Source organism: Diprion similis, chromosome 14 (assembly GCF_021155765.1).
Source record: "Diprion similis isolate iyDipSimi1 chromosome 14, iyDipSimi1.1, whole genome shotgun sequence".
NCBI classification, from domain to species: Eukaryota; Metazoa; Arthropoda; class Insecta; order Hymenoptera; family Diprionidae; genus Diprion; species Diprion similis.
The window spans coordinates 2,562,242-2,579,234 of NC_060118.1; the positions used below are offsets into that span (position 1 = coordinate 2,562,242).

The following is a 16,993-nucleotide window of genomic DNA, read 5'->3' on the forward strand; positions in this document are numbered from 1 at the left end:
GCCGTCCCAGACATAATTTTTCACCGACATTACACGCATGCATTACCAGCATGTGCGAAATGTCGGTAATAAATGTCGCCAAAATGAGATTTTGGTGTTGTTCGTAATCGGAAATCAGATCAGCTGCCATTTCGTCATTTCACCATCAAATCTCATTGGACTGGGCTTAAAATGTGTGTTTCATCACCGCCGAGTGGCATCATACGGGAGATTTCGATCCATTTAGTGCAACTGTGAAAATTTGGCCAATTTCTGTGCGTGGTAACCAACCTGTAAAATTTTTTTCTGAATTTTTAAAAACTAAAAAGACGCTCCACTTTTTGCCAAACTAAGGCATTAACTGCCCATGTTTCACTCTGACCCCTCAAGCGGTATAGGAGTTTTGCATCCCCGCGTTTTCGAGGTGCACAACGCGTCTGCATAAACACCTTAAGATACATCTGACGCTTGAACTCCATACCGTCTTCTTACTAAATCACTCCCTAGCCGTTTCCCTAGTTGTTTAATACCCTAAATAATATTGTATAATCTTAGTCTACCTAGCACGCAGTATTACTGTCATTTGTTACCGTTTTTGAAGTGATTATAAGACTGTTTATCAGAGTTTATCGTTGTTCCCGACTGATTAAAAAATCTCTAGTCCCGTAACAACCGACTTTTGTATCCCGCCTCTAACTCCCTTGCATTGTATTGAGCCTTCTGCTATAAGCTGTCCCGTTTCGATTATTTCGCACTTTAATTTGTCAAGCTCCTTCTTATGTTAATCCCGGAAATCGTTTGTAACGCGTTTTTCGTTTATAATATAAACGGTTTGTTAGTATCTTACTATTCTGTATTTTTTTAATTTAACCGTCTGTTTGAGACTAACACTGTAAAACGTTTCTCTTTTGTTACTGTATTCTCATTATTGAAAATTGTTTATCCTAGTTTACGTTATTACTTTCGTTTTGTATCGAGTCCTGTCAATTATCCTTGTTCGTTACCCCCATTCATAGAAGGCTGTGTACGACATAGGTGGTTTAGAGACCTATTTCTTTTTCCCTCTAATGAATTAAGATTCGTTAACCGTTAATTTGGCAAATTTCAAAAGTGTGTCTAACATTCTCTATCCGGCCACTCCTCTCCGCCAGATACTGAGCTGCCGAGTTCCCTTTTTCCTTCCTCCCTCCTCCAGCCTTTTCTTTAGAGTATCGTGGTACTTCGTACCTGGCGTCCAACAAGACATCCCTTTTCAGCTCCCGTGGATTATCAACGCGAGTATCTTTTTGGTAAAATATCCGTTCTAGCTGTTCCTTTTTTTTGTGCCGTTTCGATTGCTTTATTTGTCCTCATCCCTGCTGCTGACACAAATCCCCTGGTAAGTAAGCATCGATTGACAGGTCGCAGTATATATGTATGTATACATGTATGTATATATGTATGTATTGTAACGTGGCATTTTTTTTTTATGCTCGTTACAAGTGGCTCCCCGAACCTTAGGCGGGACTCTAACAAGGGATTTCGCGACAAGAATGATTATCTAATTCGTAAAGAGCGCCAGGACAAGGGTCACGCATCCGAAACACTGAGAGGGGACCCTTTACAGGCTAGCGAATGGAGTATTACAGGGTCTTTTTGTTTAATTTTGTTTTGAGTATTTTCGACACCAACCAGGGAGATAGACGACGAATTCGAGGGTGTGGAACCGGCCGTAAAGAGAGACCTCAACGGAGGATACACCGCGAGCGAAGGGTCTCACACGAGGCTACGGAGGGAGCGCCAACGCCGAGCTCTGCCGCGAGGGAAACCAAGGCGGACGAGATTCCCGCTGTTGGCCAGCGAACCGTAGCCTGCCTTCCTCGCGATATACCATCATGCCAACGATCGTGCTGCCTCTACGCCGCGCCACTGACGAGGACCGAACACCGGAGAGTCCGACGACCAATCTGCGAGCCGCGACAGCGGAAACCGACGTTAGCAATAAGCTAGAATTTAAGAGTCGCGTAATTCGATACTCAATAAGATACGTCAAATTTCGGAAACGACAACGCCTCGGTTTGAATTTTTGGCTCGGCGTGACGGAGCAGGACACTTGCGTCCTGGTGCTGAATCTAGCGAAGGCTGAGAAAATTTTGTAAAGATAGTTTTTTGGGTTATTGAGAGAGTTGAGCGATTGGTGTTAAAATTTTGGGATTCGCGGAAGACGGGACTATTGTCCAATTATCGTGACGGAGATTTTTCTGGTCTGGATTCATTGCGGTAAGCGCTATTGCTTCTTTGCGGACAAATTTCGAGAACGGTTTTGGTCGGCGCACCGAGTAACGGTTGGCCATGTTGAATTGCGTCAAACAATACTCGAAATTCGTTTGCCGATTTCCTTGGTTGGTGGCCGGAGCTTGATTTTTTTTGCGATAACGTATCGAGTCAATTTAGGCTATTGTACATGTTGAGTAGAGTCATTCGTTTCGTTATTTGCGAGCAGCCCAAATTCCGCTGCACAGGGTCAAGTCGCGTTCGCGTGCTCAGAAAGTGTCACCTCTCGTGTAGGTCGCGTATCGCTAAGTGTGAGCGCTCTGTTTGGCTGGGTTATTATTTCTAGTTTCCTTGTTCGATTTGTTTCGGAAGATAGTGAAGTTTCGGATGCGTCGCGATTAATCGCTTCGGTTTAAGTTGTTAAGTAAGAATTACTGTCGAGTACTTGTAGGGTATGTTTTGCGATTAGCGCGATAATTCTGTTTGAGTTTGGCGAATAGCGCCGATATTTATAATTAAGGGAAGGACGATCACGAGTAGAGTGTTCGTATCGTTGTCGATTTTCTGTATTTTGATTTTTGTTTTGTTGATCTCGTTGAGACGAGGAACGCGACTAGCACACGTAGATTTAAGGTCTAGTTAAGATTTGATTTTCTTTCTATTTTGTTTGTGGAATCGCGGGAGGCGAATTGAGTATCTATTTCTTTTTCCTTTTGTTTTGTATCGCTTCGATTTTTTTTTGAATATATTATTTTATTTTATTTTGTTAAATTCTGTATCGTGTCGAGTGTCCGTTCTTTCTCTCCGCAAAACTACCCACCCCCTCTCCGCGGTACTGAGCTACCTGGCATAGAGAAGGACAGCCGAGGAATTGCGAAGGTGAAGATTCGAGGCGTGTTTATCACGCCAGGCGCCCAAAAAAATTTCGCGATAGCTTTTGTAAGCTGTAGATTGCATCGCGGGTTGCCGAATCATTGTGCACCAGGTTAACTCTTGGGAACTTCTCCGGGTGACCAAGAGCGGAGAAAAACCTCGTCACAGTATATATGTATGTATTAGGGTGATTTTTTTTGAACGACTATTTTTTTTTTCAGTCCCCATCGAAAATTTTGTTCTATATGTCGAAGGAAAAATTCCCTGAAAGTTATCGCCCTTAATATTAATATTAAGTAATCGCCCAGGGCGTGAAAAGATTTCTCATATAAAATACACGTGAATCGAAACGTTTTTTTTTTCAAATCTCTACAACTCAGCGGAATTTCTTGATATCACAATGGTCTTGGTCGCAAATTACGCAGAATTGCACGATCTTCAAAAGTGTTCAAAACGGCGTAAGTGCAACTTTCATTTGTGTGGTGGTACAGGGCACTAAAGTTGATTTTTACCCAAGATTCTCCTTTTTTCGCTGTTATCTCCGAAATGATTAACTTTGCCGAAAAAATGTGAAAAATAACTTTGTTGGAAATTTTATTTCCTACAAGAAAGGTCCTTTAGACTGAAATACTCAGATTGATATTTCTTGAGATATCGGAATTCAACTTACTTGACGCATAAAATTTTTATGTTCTATTGAATTAAACGTTTTAATCTAATACAACCAATGAACATTATGGTTTATTGAATCAAACGTTTTGAATTACTAATATTCCAATGGAATAGATCGAATGGATCGAATCAAATCGAAAAAAATCAAATTCCAATACAATATCAACAATTCAAAACGTTTGATTCGATAAACCATAAAAATTTTATACGACAAGAAGTTAAAATTCGATATCTCAAGAAATATCAATCTGAGCAATCAGGTCTACGGGACCTTTTTTGTAGAAAATTGAATCTCCAATTAAGTTTTCATTCACATTTTTTTGGTAAAGTTGATCATTTCGGAGATAACAGCGAAAAATGGAGAATTTTGGGTAAAAATCAACTATAGTGACCTAGACCATCTCAGCAGTGTAAGTTGAACTCACGACGCTTCAGCCACTTTTGAAGATCGTTCAATTCTGCGCGAATTGCGACTAAGACCAATGTGATATCATAAAATTCCACTGAATTGTAGAGATTTGAAAAAAAACGCTTTGATTCACGTGTATTTTATACGGGAAAATATTTCACGCCCTGGGCGAGTACTTAATATTAATATTAAGGGCTATAACTTTTAGGGAATTTTTCGTTCGACATACAGAACAAAATTTTCGATGGGGATTGAAAAAAAAATGGTCGTTCAAAAAAAATCACCCTAGTATGTATGTATGTATGTATGTATGTATGTATGTATGTATGTATGAATGTATGTATGTATGTATGCATGCGCGCGCGCGCGTGCGTTTGTGTGTGTGTGTGTACGTGTGCGTGTGTGTGTGTGTGTGTGTGTGTGTGTGTGTGTGTGTGTGTGTGCGCGCGCGTGCGTGTGTGTGTGTGTGTGGGTGGGTGGGTGGTATCTTATAATATACATGTCTAGCTTAGACCGACCTGGCGCGGCCATCTTGTATCTCGTAGTTAGGGAGCTGGGTACCAAAATTTCTAAATGATTTGTTCGTCTGACAGACCTTAATAATATCAATTTTTTTACCATAAGAAACATTAAGGACCGCGTCTGCCACCATGACTTAATTTATTCAACAATTATCCAACGATTTATTAGTGAGTTCTAATTTTCAGAAAGATACACAAATTTAATTCCCATAAGAAAACAAAGAACTGACCAACAAATTGTTGAATGATTATTTGTTTAAACAATTTGTTAATAACTTTTGAGCAATATTATCATTGATAATTGATGTTCATAGCATGCCGAATGTTGATGAATTTTTTCAGATTTTTATTAAGTAACAAAGTACGAAAAGACTGATCGTATACAATTTTTGGCTTGAACGATCCAGGACATCCTTAAATTTATTTGCGTCTTCAGACGTTGTAATAAACTGTTTTTTTCTTTCTTCTTTTTATTGGATCCAATAAAAAACACTGAGTAATATAATAACACTAAAACTATTAATACCAACAATAAATAGCCGCAATACCCACTTTCCCTTGATTCTGCGTGAACTTCAAAAAATGGTACACCTCAAAATCAGTGACCAAAATGTCTGCCAACTTCTTTTTGTATTCGGGCAGTCCTATTGAATCGAATGGACGCAACTAGAACGACGAACAAATGATTTAGTAGAGCTTTTTTTTTTACATTTTTGCAACTACGTCCCGTGATAATGCAGGGCCCTGCATGTTTGCCTCGGGATTTTCAAAGTTTTGAGGATGATTCTGACCATCAGTCCAAGAGGCAGACACGAAGACATAATTTAGTACCCTTATTTTTTTACATTTTTGAAGCGCTGTAACTCAAAAACGCAGGGGCGTAGGACCTTAATTAACTGGACCAAATCGATTTGTATTGATCTGAACTTTCATCCCTACCGATATGAAAGACGAATAAATCATATACCAAAATGGCAGCCAGCTCCCTAACTATCGGTTGACTGTAACGTTTTTAAAATTTATAATGTAGTCAAATAAATACCGTTGAATATTAAGTATTGGGGACTCCAAGTATTATTTAAACATGGCGCAGTCGACAAATAGGAACTTGCGATCCCGTTAAAAGTAAAAATTGTGTGTCAACGCAAGTTGTCAACTGTGGGAGACGAACATTACCGCATCATAACCTCTAACTATGGCGTGAATAGACCGAGGCCACGTGAAGCTGCCACGGGGCCATTCATTAATTACGTAAGGGTTCCCAAGGGGAGGGGGGGTTAGGAAAATCTATGCATGCCCTTATCTTGGGGGGAGGGGGGTAAAACCCATTCTTACATAATATTTTACAAGTCGAAATTCATTATTAAAAATCTATTTCTATTTCGGATGCTAAATGATTGTCTTCATTCCATAATGTGCACTTCGATTTACATCTTATCTTAAAAATTTTTATTGTTTATTAAAATTTAAAAATCTCAAATATGTTCATTTTCATCCATTTTAAATGTCATAAATAATAATTATATCATAGTAAATTCTTCCTGCGTATTAATTTTATTTTAATCATTTGGAAAATAAAAAATGATTCTTGTGTTAATCGTTTAAAGATTGTTCAGCTGATTCATGTTTGTTCACTTTAAGATTATTTAAAAACTTACTTTTAATTATAATAATAATATTCCAAAGACTATATAGTTATTTAATAATATAAAGATAATCTATATCTGATAGCAATGATAAAGTATAATCAAAATTATCTGCTAAAAAATAAAAATATTTGATTTACGTTAAACTGTGAGTTTTAGTCTAATTGATTCTTTTTTAACAACGTTTTATTATTCAGAAAAACGAGATTGAATCTTACGTAAGAAAAGGGAGGGGGGGTTCGAGAAATCATATATATCCTTACATCGGGGTAGGGGGGGTCAAAAATCGTCAAAATCATCCTTACGTAATTAATGAATGGCCCTCACCGGACTTCGACCTACGAGCACCAAACGTCGGGAGTGAATAGGTTTTACGGAGAACTATTTGATTGCGACCGGTCAACACGAGACCGGCGACCGTGTTAAAATGTCAGTCCTGTGAAATATTATAGGGACAGACTCCGCCCACATTATAGCGATATTCGATTCGCACAAGCAGATGTCAACAACTACACACATATCATTAGTCTCATCGACAGATTCGTGAAACTACGCGTGAACCAGTGTTGGGACCGCTACCGGTTTCTGAGCAGAACCCAGATAGAGGGAGAAAAATTTGATCAATTTTTAACGTCTAACGTCTATTATTACTATAATTGAAGATTAACCCTCCGCGGGTCATATGGGTCTTTTTCAACTTAAGCTCTCCGTCACCTGGACAAAAACTGCAAATATGGTGTCATTTAACCCGACAGCGAAAGTGAAGAGCACAAGGCCGTCAGAAACAAGATCTTTACCGGTATCCATGAATCTACTGTACAGGTCACCCTGTTGAGAATCGATAACCTGGCCCTGGAAAAGGCCACTAATTTTTGTCGCACAGCTGAATAGAGCCGTTCTCAGAACCAGTAATTCCAACAGCAAGAATTCACAACAGACTCAACCGCAGAATCAGTGCGTAGACTTTGTGAGAAAATCTAAAAAATTCGTCAGTAAATCTCAATCTCAATATTTTATCAAGAACCAAACACAGTGAAAACAAATTTCAGTATGTGAGAGAAAAACTGTAGTCAAATGAAATAGTCACAATATACATCCCTACTGAATCACAACTCCCAGATCTTTTCACCAAGAATTTTAATAAACAGTGTTTTGCTTTGCTTAAGAGAGAATATTGGAAGGCAGTGGCAAAAAACTGCTTTATGCGCCTATGAAGATATTTTTTCTTGTAAATGAAAATATTTAAACAGGAGGTGTGTGGAATGGTGTATTAAATATTTTGGTTACCCATGGAATATGTATCAATGTGTATGTTGTACTGTATATTTTCCTTTAATATGTTTGGATCATGCGTCGGTCATGCGTGTATCGGAAACTTTGCCGGCACTTTTAGTGTTGTTGTCGTCCCCAAAAGGAAAGCATGTACAGTCAAACTCGCGCATCGTCCCTTGTTTCATGTTTGTATCGTTGTTAATTCGTACACAACACCATCGGGTGCTACGATAAATAAATCATTGTCAATACCTGACAAATTCCGTATTGAATTTATTCGCTATTTTAACGACCTAACTCAACAAAAAGGTATAATGATAACGATATAAGAGATAATAGGAGGAGAAGGTAGAGGAGTCGAATTGAAATAAGCATTGAAGAAAGAGAAAAAAGATAGAGAGCAGTGACAGATGAACATAAGTAGAAGAGTTCAATGAAAATGAAGAAAATATTTAAAGATTCAGATGTTTAAGTAGGACAGAAAAGTTATGCAATGGGTATGAAATGAACATCAATCAGATATGAATAGACGTTACTGATTACATCAAAAGTTGAATAAAGTAGTTAAATGATACATAATACCCTTAACTAGGGATGCAATAGGGAATATATATAAGGTACCCCTAAATTCCATTTTACGGGCCAACCAGCATGTCACCTATCTAAAATCCAACCAAATTTTTTTTTGCCAGAAGCTCGTCAGACGCATAGTTATTAAAGTATAAGAAAAAGCGCTGTGCCAATCCGTGTGTAGCATTTCCTTCAAAAATGATGCTACAAAGATTAACCATTTATTTTCCTGGGTGAACTATTTTTATCTATTTACGAATGAGATCGATTCTCTACACTAGAGCCTTATTTAGCGCAGGAACACTCTCTAGTCACTCTATTTTACGCAATACGTCATTGATCGTAAGATATCCAACTTCAATTTTATTTTCTGTGAGCTGGACTTTTAGTGCTTTTCAAATTAGTTTCCTTCGCAATTGTTAAAAAATAAACCCGTGTCTTACACGTGCGAGTGGGCGATATTTGACTTGTGTGATTAGAGTGATTGCCTTGGCTCATGCTGCATTCCTACTCATGGGAAATCAGCCACTTTTTGTACTCATAGTAGAAGCATTGATTGGATTAACTAAATTAAGTCATTGGTTCAACCGTTGAGTTGAACACCCTGCTAGGTCTGGATGATTTAGTTTATAGTCATTTTACAGTCAACTTGACTAAAACGTTTTTTCAGACCGGTTCGAATATTCCTAGGGTTTTTCGATTGACCTTTATCTATATTATGATTGGTGCAACGGGGAGGTATGTAGTTCTACGGTGTGAGCGATTATTAAATAGCGTTAGTGCGATACTTTCTAGAGAAGTATGTAGAAGAAAAACTTTGAAGGTAATTATGCGAAGTGCGTCCTCAAAGTAATAAGAATGATGTCTAAAATGAAATTCCTCTCATTCAAAAAATATGCACTCTATTTAGATTTGATTACCTTCGAAGTAAGACATCTGAAACTGAACATAATGATTTCAACGATGTTGCCATTCTTCGCAAGGGGCTAGTCAGAAATCAGCTTCAGGTAACTACATTTTCGCGTAGTTTCGCCACGATATCTGAAAAACCGCTCACAATATCAATCTCAATTTCGGGTAGAATTTCGGTAAATATCATACGCATGACCTGTATTCGAAATTAGATCGAGAAAAATTCTGTAATCTATTTTATAAGAATAAAAAATAAAATTAGAATTAATTTTCTTCACATTCTGATGTCATGTATTAATTTGATTCGTTTTTGTTCTGATTTTCTAGAAGCAACCGATATAGGAATGCCCGATGGATACAAAATTAATAGAAAAAAAATATATCCGGACTTCTTCTCCAGAAACCGTAACGAAACGTTATTGTGCACAATAATCCGAAAGGCTTTTGTGTATCCTCAAAATGTTTTTGAGTTACTGTGTTTTTTGATATTATTATAACGTGCCTGACAAGAATGATAGCAGGGGTGGTAGAGGTTAGTTTATATACAGTCGTACTTGATTAGGGCACGAAATTACGATTCTGATTTCTTCAATATCAAACTCCCACATGTGGATCAAATCAGGATTACAGTGCGAATTTCTAATCTATTTATAAACCCTGCTGGTTAGAATATGAACACCCAATTAAGAGTTCCATTTAAGAGACATATAGACAGTCAGAATCCAGTAACCTAAAGAATACAAGATGACAGAGGGATAAGTGTGATTCAAATTGTTAGATACAGCACTCAGATACTCGATTAATCAGAACTTGAATGCACTATTGAATTCAGAGGCTTGTATAGATTTTTATGATAATTTTTCAAATACTTCAACAGCCTGTATTTTTTATCAACTGACTGGCAAGCTCTCGCATATGAAGACATAGTTTGAGAAAGTTGGGATTGCGATTGAATTATTTTCTTGCTGCATGGTTGTACATTTTTCGTAATACTATATGGGGCAGTTCATTCCATTTCGAAGTGCGTCCGACCCTTGACCTCTCGGAGTTGGCCCGCGATTTTTTATATGATACTTCTCACATTAAAAAGCACTATTTTTTTTTCAGATCTTTCAGCGGGAGTCATTGTATTATGAATGGTTGCTGAAACATTTTTATATGCTACACGGGATTTTAGAAATTTTTTATCCAATTTTTTTAGAGTTCATTTTCTTATTTCTTTGTTTTGTTAACAATCGTTTTTCAATCACGATCATTTCGAAAAAAAAACTAATTTGAGATCGTAAAAAAAATTCTCAAAAATCCGGTGTGAAATATGAGAATGATTTAGCAACCACCTATAGTAAAACGACGCCCGCTTCTAATTTTTTAACCTTTTTCGGAAAAAGCTTGAAAACGGTAAGAAGTGAAAATCTTCCCACTTCGGCTTTAGGCTTCAAAATTTTTTCAGATTATTAAATTGTGTCAATTAATAAAATCACTTAAAACAAATGTAGAAAATTCAAATCGTTTCGGAAAAATCTAAAAACAATTAGTGTTTTTAAATCTAAGAACAATCATATAAAAAATCGTGAACCAAATCCGAGAGGTGAAGGGTCAGATGCAGGTCGAAATGGGATGGACTGCCCCATATGCTTAAAGATAGACTTCCAATCGACATACACTGAGAGAAAAAAATAAAATATATGTACCAACCTGTAAATCTGCAGTAAGTCCTCCTCGGAATACCCAGGGTTCTTGATCTCCGCTCATAAATGTTTCTTTCCATCCATTGGAGAACCCTGATGCATTAAAGAGTTATTAAAAACCGATTACGGGGATTTACCAGAAGTATGTAAGATTTTTAAATTCACATCTACGTTCAGATTTAAACTGAAATTCGAAACGAATACTACAAGATATAGATAGTTGGGCATCCATCAATTCCTTCGGTATAAAATCACTCAGGAGAAAATAATTTTTGAGCACAAAAATGAAAACTTATTTGTTTATATTGCGATTAATACAGTTTGTTAATGTCATCGAAAGTCTATGAAATAATAGTTCAGGTAAGCTTGTTAGTTCAACGATTGTCGATAGAGAAGTTTCATCACAGTGTAGACTAACAGGTTGAACTGGCATAGAAAAAAAAACAACATAAATTTGATAAGCTTGATTTGTTCAACAAAAACCATTCATAAAACTTACCTATCGATTTATTGGAAATTGAAGTATGATTTTATTGTATTATAACTATTACAGAACTGTTGAATAAAATATCAAGCAGTTTAACAAGCTGTTGCACCTACGCACTACAGTACTGCCTCGTTATAACAGTCTTGAGCGAGTTTGACAGCTTTCCCCACGCCACTTGTGTACCCGAGGTCTCCCGACTTTAGCGCGGACTCACCGTATAAGCGAACGAACGATTGCGTTGAATCATACGTGTTTAGACAATGAATACATATGTAGACCGTGATTCTCTTAGAACGAGAAGTAGTTCTGATCATCGACACACACGAGGGGACGTTCCGGCGAGGAATTTATTGAAACACTATTTCCCTAACCGCCCTGATACTCTCTTATAATGAAGTAGTACTGTATTAAGCACCGTGCGCAGGATGGGTGCTAATACTACCAAGAGGATATGTGTGAATGCATCCATATCAGCTATGAGTTGTAAAAGTAGTATAATTCACGCGTAATGTTTTGAATTAAATCAAGACTTCCGAAGTTATCGAACATCGATATTTGGAGTAATTGTGTCGTATGAAAAATTTTGTCACGATTTAGATTTTTAATCAGTAGAAAATCGTCAAGTTTATCAGATTCTAATTTTGTACTAGTGACCATAAAAGCGTGTTGAATTATGTATACGCAAGGCGCGAGGTTGACATCTTTAGGGTTCCTATGCGTCAGAGTTTTCGTTTCTGTTTTTTAGATCAATTGATATAATAAATCAGTAGAATATAAATTACTTTGAAATAAAATCATTCCCTGATAGCAGAGAAAAAAAAAATTATCGGTTCCCCAAATTATCCGCCAGCTTGAAATTAGTAAAACCAACTTTGTTTCTGACATTTCAAATCAAGTCAAGTCGAATTTTTTCGCTGATACGGAATTCTCGATTTTTGCAATGTTTTGATCCTAAAGAAGACTCATTCAAACAAAAAAATTGAATAGTATTACGTGCTCAGTCTCTCTTCGCATTCATAACTCATCCTTCGCCTCTCTCATCTGGAAGCCTCTTCATTTCATTAGACTAAACAATCTGTCTAATGTCCTGTGCACACCTGACTGTCTGCTCTCATTCCCGGACTCTGATCGTGCAATCTGGTTTCTGCATTCACTCACACTTCGTTCTGCTCATCCTAAGTTACTTTCCATCTACTTTTTAATCTGAACACTTCGTTTTTACCTCTCGACCTATGCATTTCACTTTGCTACTTTCGAATTACCCGATAACACGCATATGTTTATCATTAATAAATTACGAAGTACTATTTTACATCCGCAACCCATCTTCACTTTCAATATCTCAATCACGAATCCGGATCCATGTTGTTCCTAAATGAAAAAGTGAAGATGAACCGAGTCGCCCTGTATTCATTGCCGCTCGAAAATGAACGATTCTCAAGTCGTTATGATATAATAGTATATTGTGTAGCTACTGCGTGAAGCAGGCGATATCCGACGAGTGTGAAGTTTGCAGCACAAGCCGACAGGCGAGTGCTGCAATCACACGAGGCAGGTATCGCCTTCACGCACTAGCTACACACGCTATTTTTTGTAACACATGCGTAGAAAAGTGTTATTTGAGAGGCAAACCAACGTCGAATTGTATAGAGTGCCGCGCGCGAGGCGGGGTCCTAACCTGAAGTTAGGCAATAGTCGAGACCGTACATACGCCGCTCAAGCCAAATGGCGTTACTGTCGACCGTGTTGTCGGTGACAAGAATACGTTGCACCGGGAAATAGAGCATATCGAATGCGCGCATGCGCCAACTCTATTATTCAGGAATAAGGCACTTCACGCACGCTACACGACCCTCGAAAATGACACTTTCCATGCAGGTGTTACAAAAAAATTACAACTTATAATTGAACTTCAATTGATAATATACATCTTTCTATTTGGAATTGGTGTAGTGGATTTCCAGTGGATGTATAAAAAATTTTTTGATGTATGAACATATTCCGAAGATAAAAAAAGACTGATTAAAACTGTAGAAACCGTGAAAACCTATATTTGAAGCACAAAAAAAATTTTGTGTCCGCTGCCATGAATTCCCATCGGGGTGCAGTGCTGAAACTTTGTAGAGATATTTCATTATGGATTCAGAAGCAGTTCCGAGATGGAAACGGAAAAAATTTTCGAACTATACTTAAAATCCACATGTAGCACAAAACATGTTATATCAAAATGCTACGTCAAATTTCATCTGCAGAAGAAGTTATATCAAAATACAAATACAAAACATATTGATTTTCTCTGAAAATAGATTGGCAACAATACGGTGTACTCAGTATTAATTTTTAAACTTGTACGACTATATTAGCAGATCTACTAACTTCCGACCGACTTTTTAGGAAAAAAATTTCCGCCTGGCTGCAATTAGGGTTTTTTATAGTGTATAGTAGAATATGAAAATCCTCTAATATTTATCCTTAGCGTAGTCATTGACGGAAACACATTCATTGGTGTTATCCACTTGAACTTTGGATACTTGACATAAGTTTTTTCGAATCACATTTTGATTAAACAAGTTATGGCTCCAATATGTCTAAATAATAAAACATGCGTATTAAATATTTTGTATAGTTGCTAATTATTATTACACTTCTTTGTGTTGATTTTAGGTTATCGATATTTTATATTATTATTATCTTCGTGTGAATTCATTATTATTATTATTGTTGTTGTTGGTATTGTCAGTTACGTCACGTCAGGCAGCCATCCGTGTTCTTCCGTCTTAATAAGGTTTCTGTGTAGGTGGCAACTCGTTGCCACCGCTCTGTCCAGTGGAGCATTACCTCGACAATGTTGTCGGAGTTGATATTTCCCACGGTCGTCTTCAGTCTCCCTGTGAGTTCTGTCCAGCGGTCACATTCGAAGAACGTGTATTCCGCGTCGTCTCGTTCGTGTCTGCAGTACTTACAGTCAGGCGTCCGTACTCGGTTCATATTGTGTAGGTGCCATCTAAAGTAACCGTGGCCTGTCAGAAGCTGGGTAATGTAACAATTTACATCCCCAAGCCCCCTCTAGATCCACGGTCTCAGGTCCTTTATCAATCGTCGTGTCCAGTTTCCTGTCGGGTTTTCCGCCCAGCGGTCTTGCCATACCTTTATCGTCTTGTCCTTTTCCGTCGATGTCGCGTCCCATCGGGTTATGTCCGCGTCTCTTCCATAGATTCTCCTTCGTCCAAAAGCGAAGAGATCTATGGGAATCACGCCCGCCACCACTAGGACGACCTGTGCTGAGACCGTCCGGTAGGAACAAGCGATCCTCAACGCGCTCCGTCTCTGTACCGTCGTCGTCGCGTGACAGTATTTCTTAGTCTTCAAGGAGTCTGCCCAGATCTCCACACCGTAGAGGGGGATCGAGTTCGTCGTCGACATTAGTAGTCTCCGTTTCCCTGGTCTCGGTCTGTTTGTGTTTGCCATCAGACGGCTTAGGGATGCGATCCTTTCGGCCGCCTTCCGGGCTATCCTTTGTATGGGAGGCCAGAAGGTCATCTTCGTATCTAGGGTAACCCCCGGATACTTGACTTCCCAGCCGGTCTCCATCTCGTCTGTCCCAACCGTCATACGTCGTCTGGCCAGAATTGTTGTTGTTGTTGTTGTTGTTTCCTGGTCAGTTTATTGTCATTGCTTACTTTGGTTACTATATATTAAAAATATAACTGTACGTAAATATATGATCGGGATGAAAATAAGAACTAGTGAGCCGATTTTTATCAAATTTTGACTAATGGACGCTTTCCTTCGAGCTGACACAGAGCGTTACAGCTAAACACACTCCGGCGCAGTGTTGCAGGTGCTGATGCATATAATTACTAGAAGGGAGAAATAATGCTTCAGGTTTAAATATCAAACGAGTAAAATAGGTACCGAAAGAGTAGCCCAGAATTGGCCTAAAAAGTTGGAAATCCTGCCTGGACACAGCTTGCAAGCTGTGTCGACTGAGGTATGTTTTGTCGTTATTAGAAAGCACTTTGTCTGGCGCTATATCGCACTGGGTCGACTGATTTCGTCGATGGAAAGCCCCAAATATCTTCCTCATAATCGTGAAAGTAACATAAACTATGTGTCATCATTCTATCGCATCCGAAGATTGAAGATAGAACAGAACTAACAATGTTTTCAGCCGTCCTCGTAACTGCTGAGTGGACCAGCTATGCATCGCTTGACTCACAACAAGACTAGAGAGGCTGGTCATTTTGGACTTTGGACTGATCTACGATTCAATGTGTGTTTCACCGTTTCTAGTAAGGCTCTATATGTTTTGATATCATAATCTTGAATTTTCGGAAGCTCGGGTCGGTTGGAATATGAGCGGTAACACGCACAACTGCAACTTCGGTAACACAAGGCGAGCGCACTGCAGCGATGTAGCCAGTAACGCAGATTTTTCAATGCCCAGAGTTCAACTTCACCCACAGAACATCAGATCACTCATGTGTGTTGTGACAGCATTAGATTAGCCAAAGCAGTGTGTAAAGTAAGTGGTCTGCAAGTGAAACTGAACACTGGAAAATTTGTGTTGCCAGTTTCAGCACCTTACTGTCAGGTTCGATTCCCTGTACGTTGTTTTTGTTGTTATATAATATGTACGTAAATAGCATGAATACAATTATAACTTTCTCAAGATTACGAACAAAACTCGATATCTATGGTTTCAGAAGAAACATCCGGAGACAGGAAATCGATCTTAGAACTTGCCCCCTACTACTTTAGTGCTGTACTGCTGCATCCACGCTTCGTATGCGAAGTTACGGTTAAGCTATTGCTGGAACTGACTTAAATTTCATAAATTTTGAAATCGTGAATACTCAGCGGCCAGAGCCTATGAGATCTAAGACGGTGACCATGACGATTCAGAGGTCAATGAAATCCGCTTTGACTAGCCTCCTTACTCTGAATTCTCTTTGTCAGGCGATAAATTACGTATGATTCGTTTGCAATACAGTCCGCTATCGTAATAGTGTTACTCCCAATAGTGCCCTTTCCTCTTATGCTCGCTCGAACGTAACCCCCACCACGGGATCACTTCGGATTTTATGTTTGTCTCTCTCGATAGTGCTCAATGAAATAGCGCATAATTTTCTGCTTTAAATTCAATTCATTGTCACTATTTTTTGATAGTGTTATTTTATCACAAAATTCATATAGTAATAATATAATTTTTTTTTTAATGACATAAATTTCGATTATCATGATTAAAATAATAATTGATTTCATTCAAAGAAATAGAGATTATATACATTTAAGGATTTTACTAGAATAATGTGTATTTTTAACACATTTTGTGGAATAAATAGGTATACGTGTGAAAAATTTTCTTAAAATAACGAAATTTAGAATAATCTGAATAATTCATTTTTATATGATAAGGAAAAATGGGTAGAGTAGAACAAAACGATGTGTAGGTACAACAAACTTATGTATTTATGTAATGAAGTATCACAGAAAAGTACATGATATGAACATATTCTTAATTTCTCACACATATAAGATTCGTTTTTAGAATCACAAGTGCTGCATAGAATAACTTCTAATTTATCGAGTTAAACGAGTTAACTACATATTGATCTCACTCATCCTTTCTAATACATGGTTTTGATATTGATTTTTATATTCGAAAAAGAAAATAAAACGCAAATAATTCTGACGAAATAATAAATCAC

General features: G+C 37.9%; 1 protein-coding gene across 2 annotated transcripts in view; it reads right to left on the reverse strand.

Annotated features, from left to right (window-relative positions):
• The window catches only part of LOC124414604 (protein O-GlcNAcase), a 126,699-nt gene that overhangs the window by 25,268 nt on the left and 84,438 nt on the right, over window positions 1–16,993 (reverse strand). For both annotated transcript variants that reach the window (XM_046895586.1, XM_046895585.1), the window contains one exon: window positions 10,803–10,888. In XM_046895586.1, coding sequence (XP_046751542.1) covers window positions 10,803–10,888 — 86 coding nt within the window. The remainder of the gene's footprint in view (window positions 1–10,802; window positions 10,889–16,993) is intronic.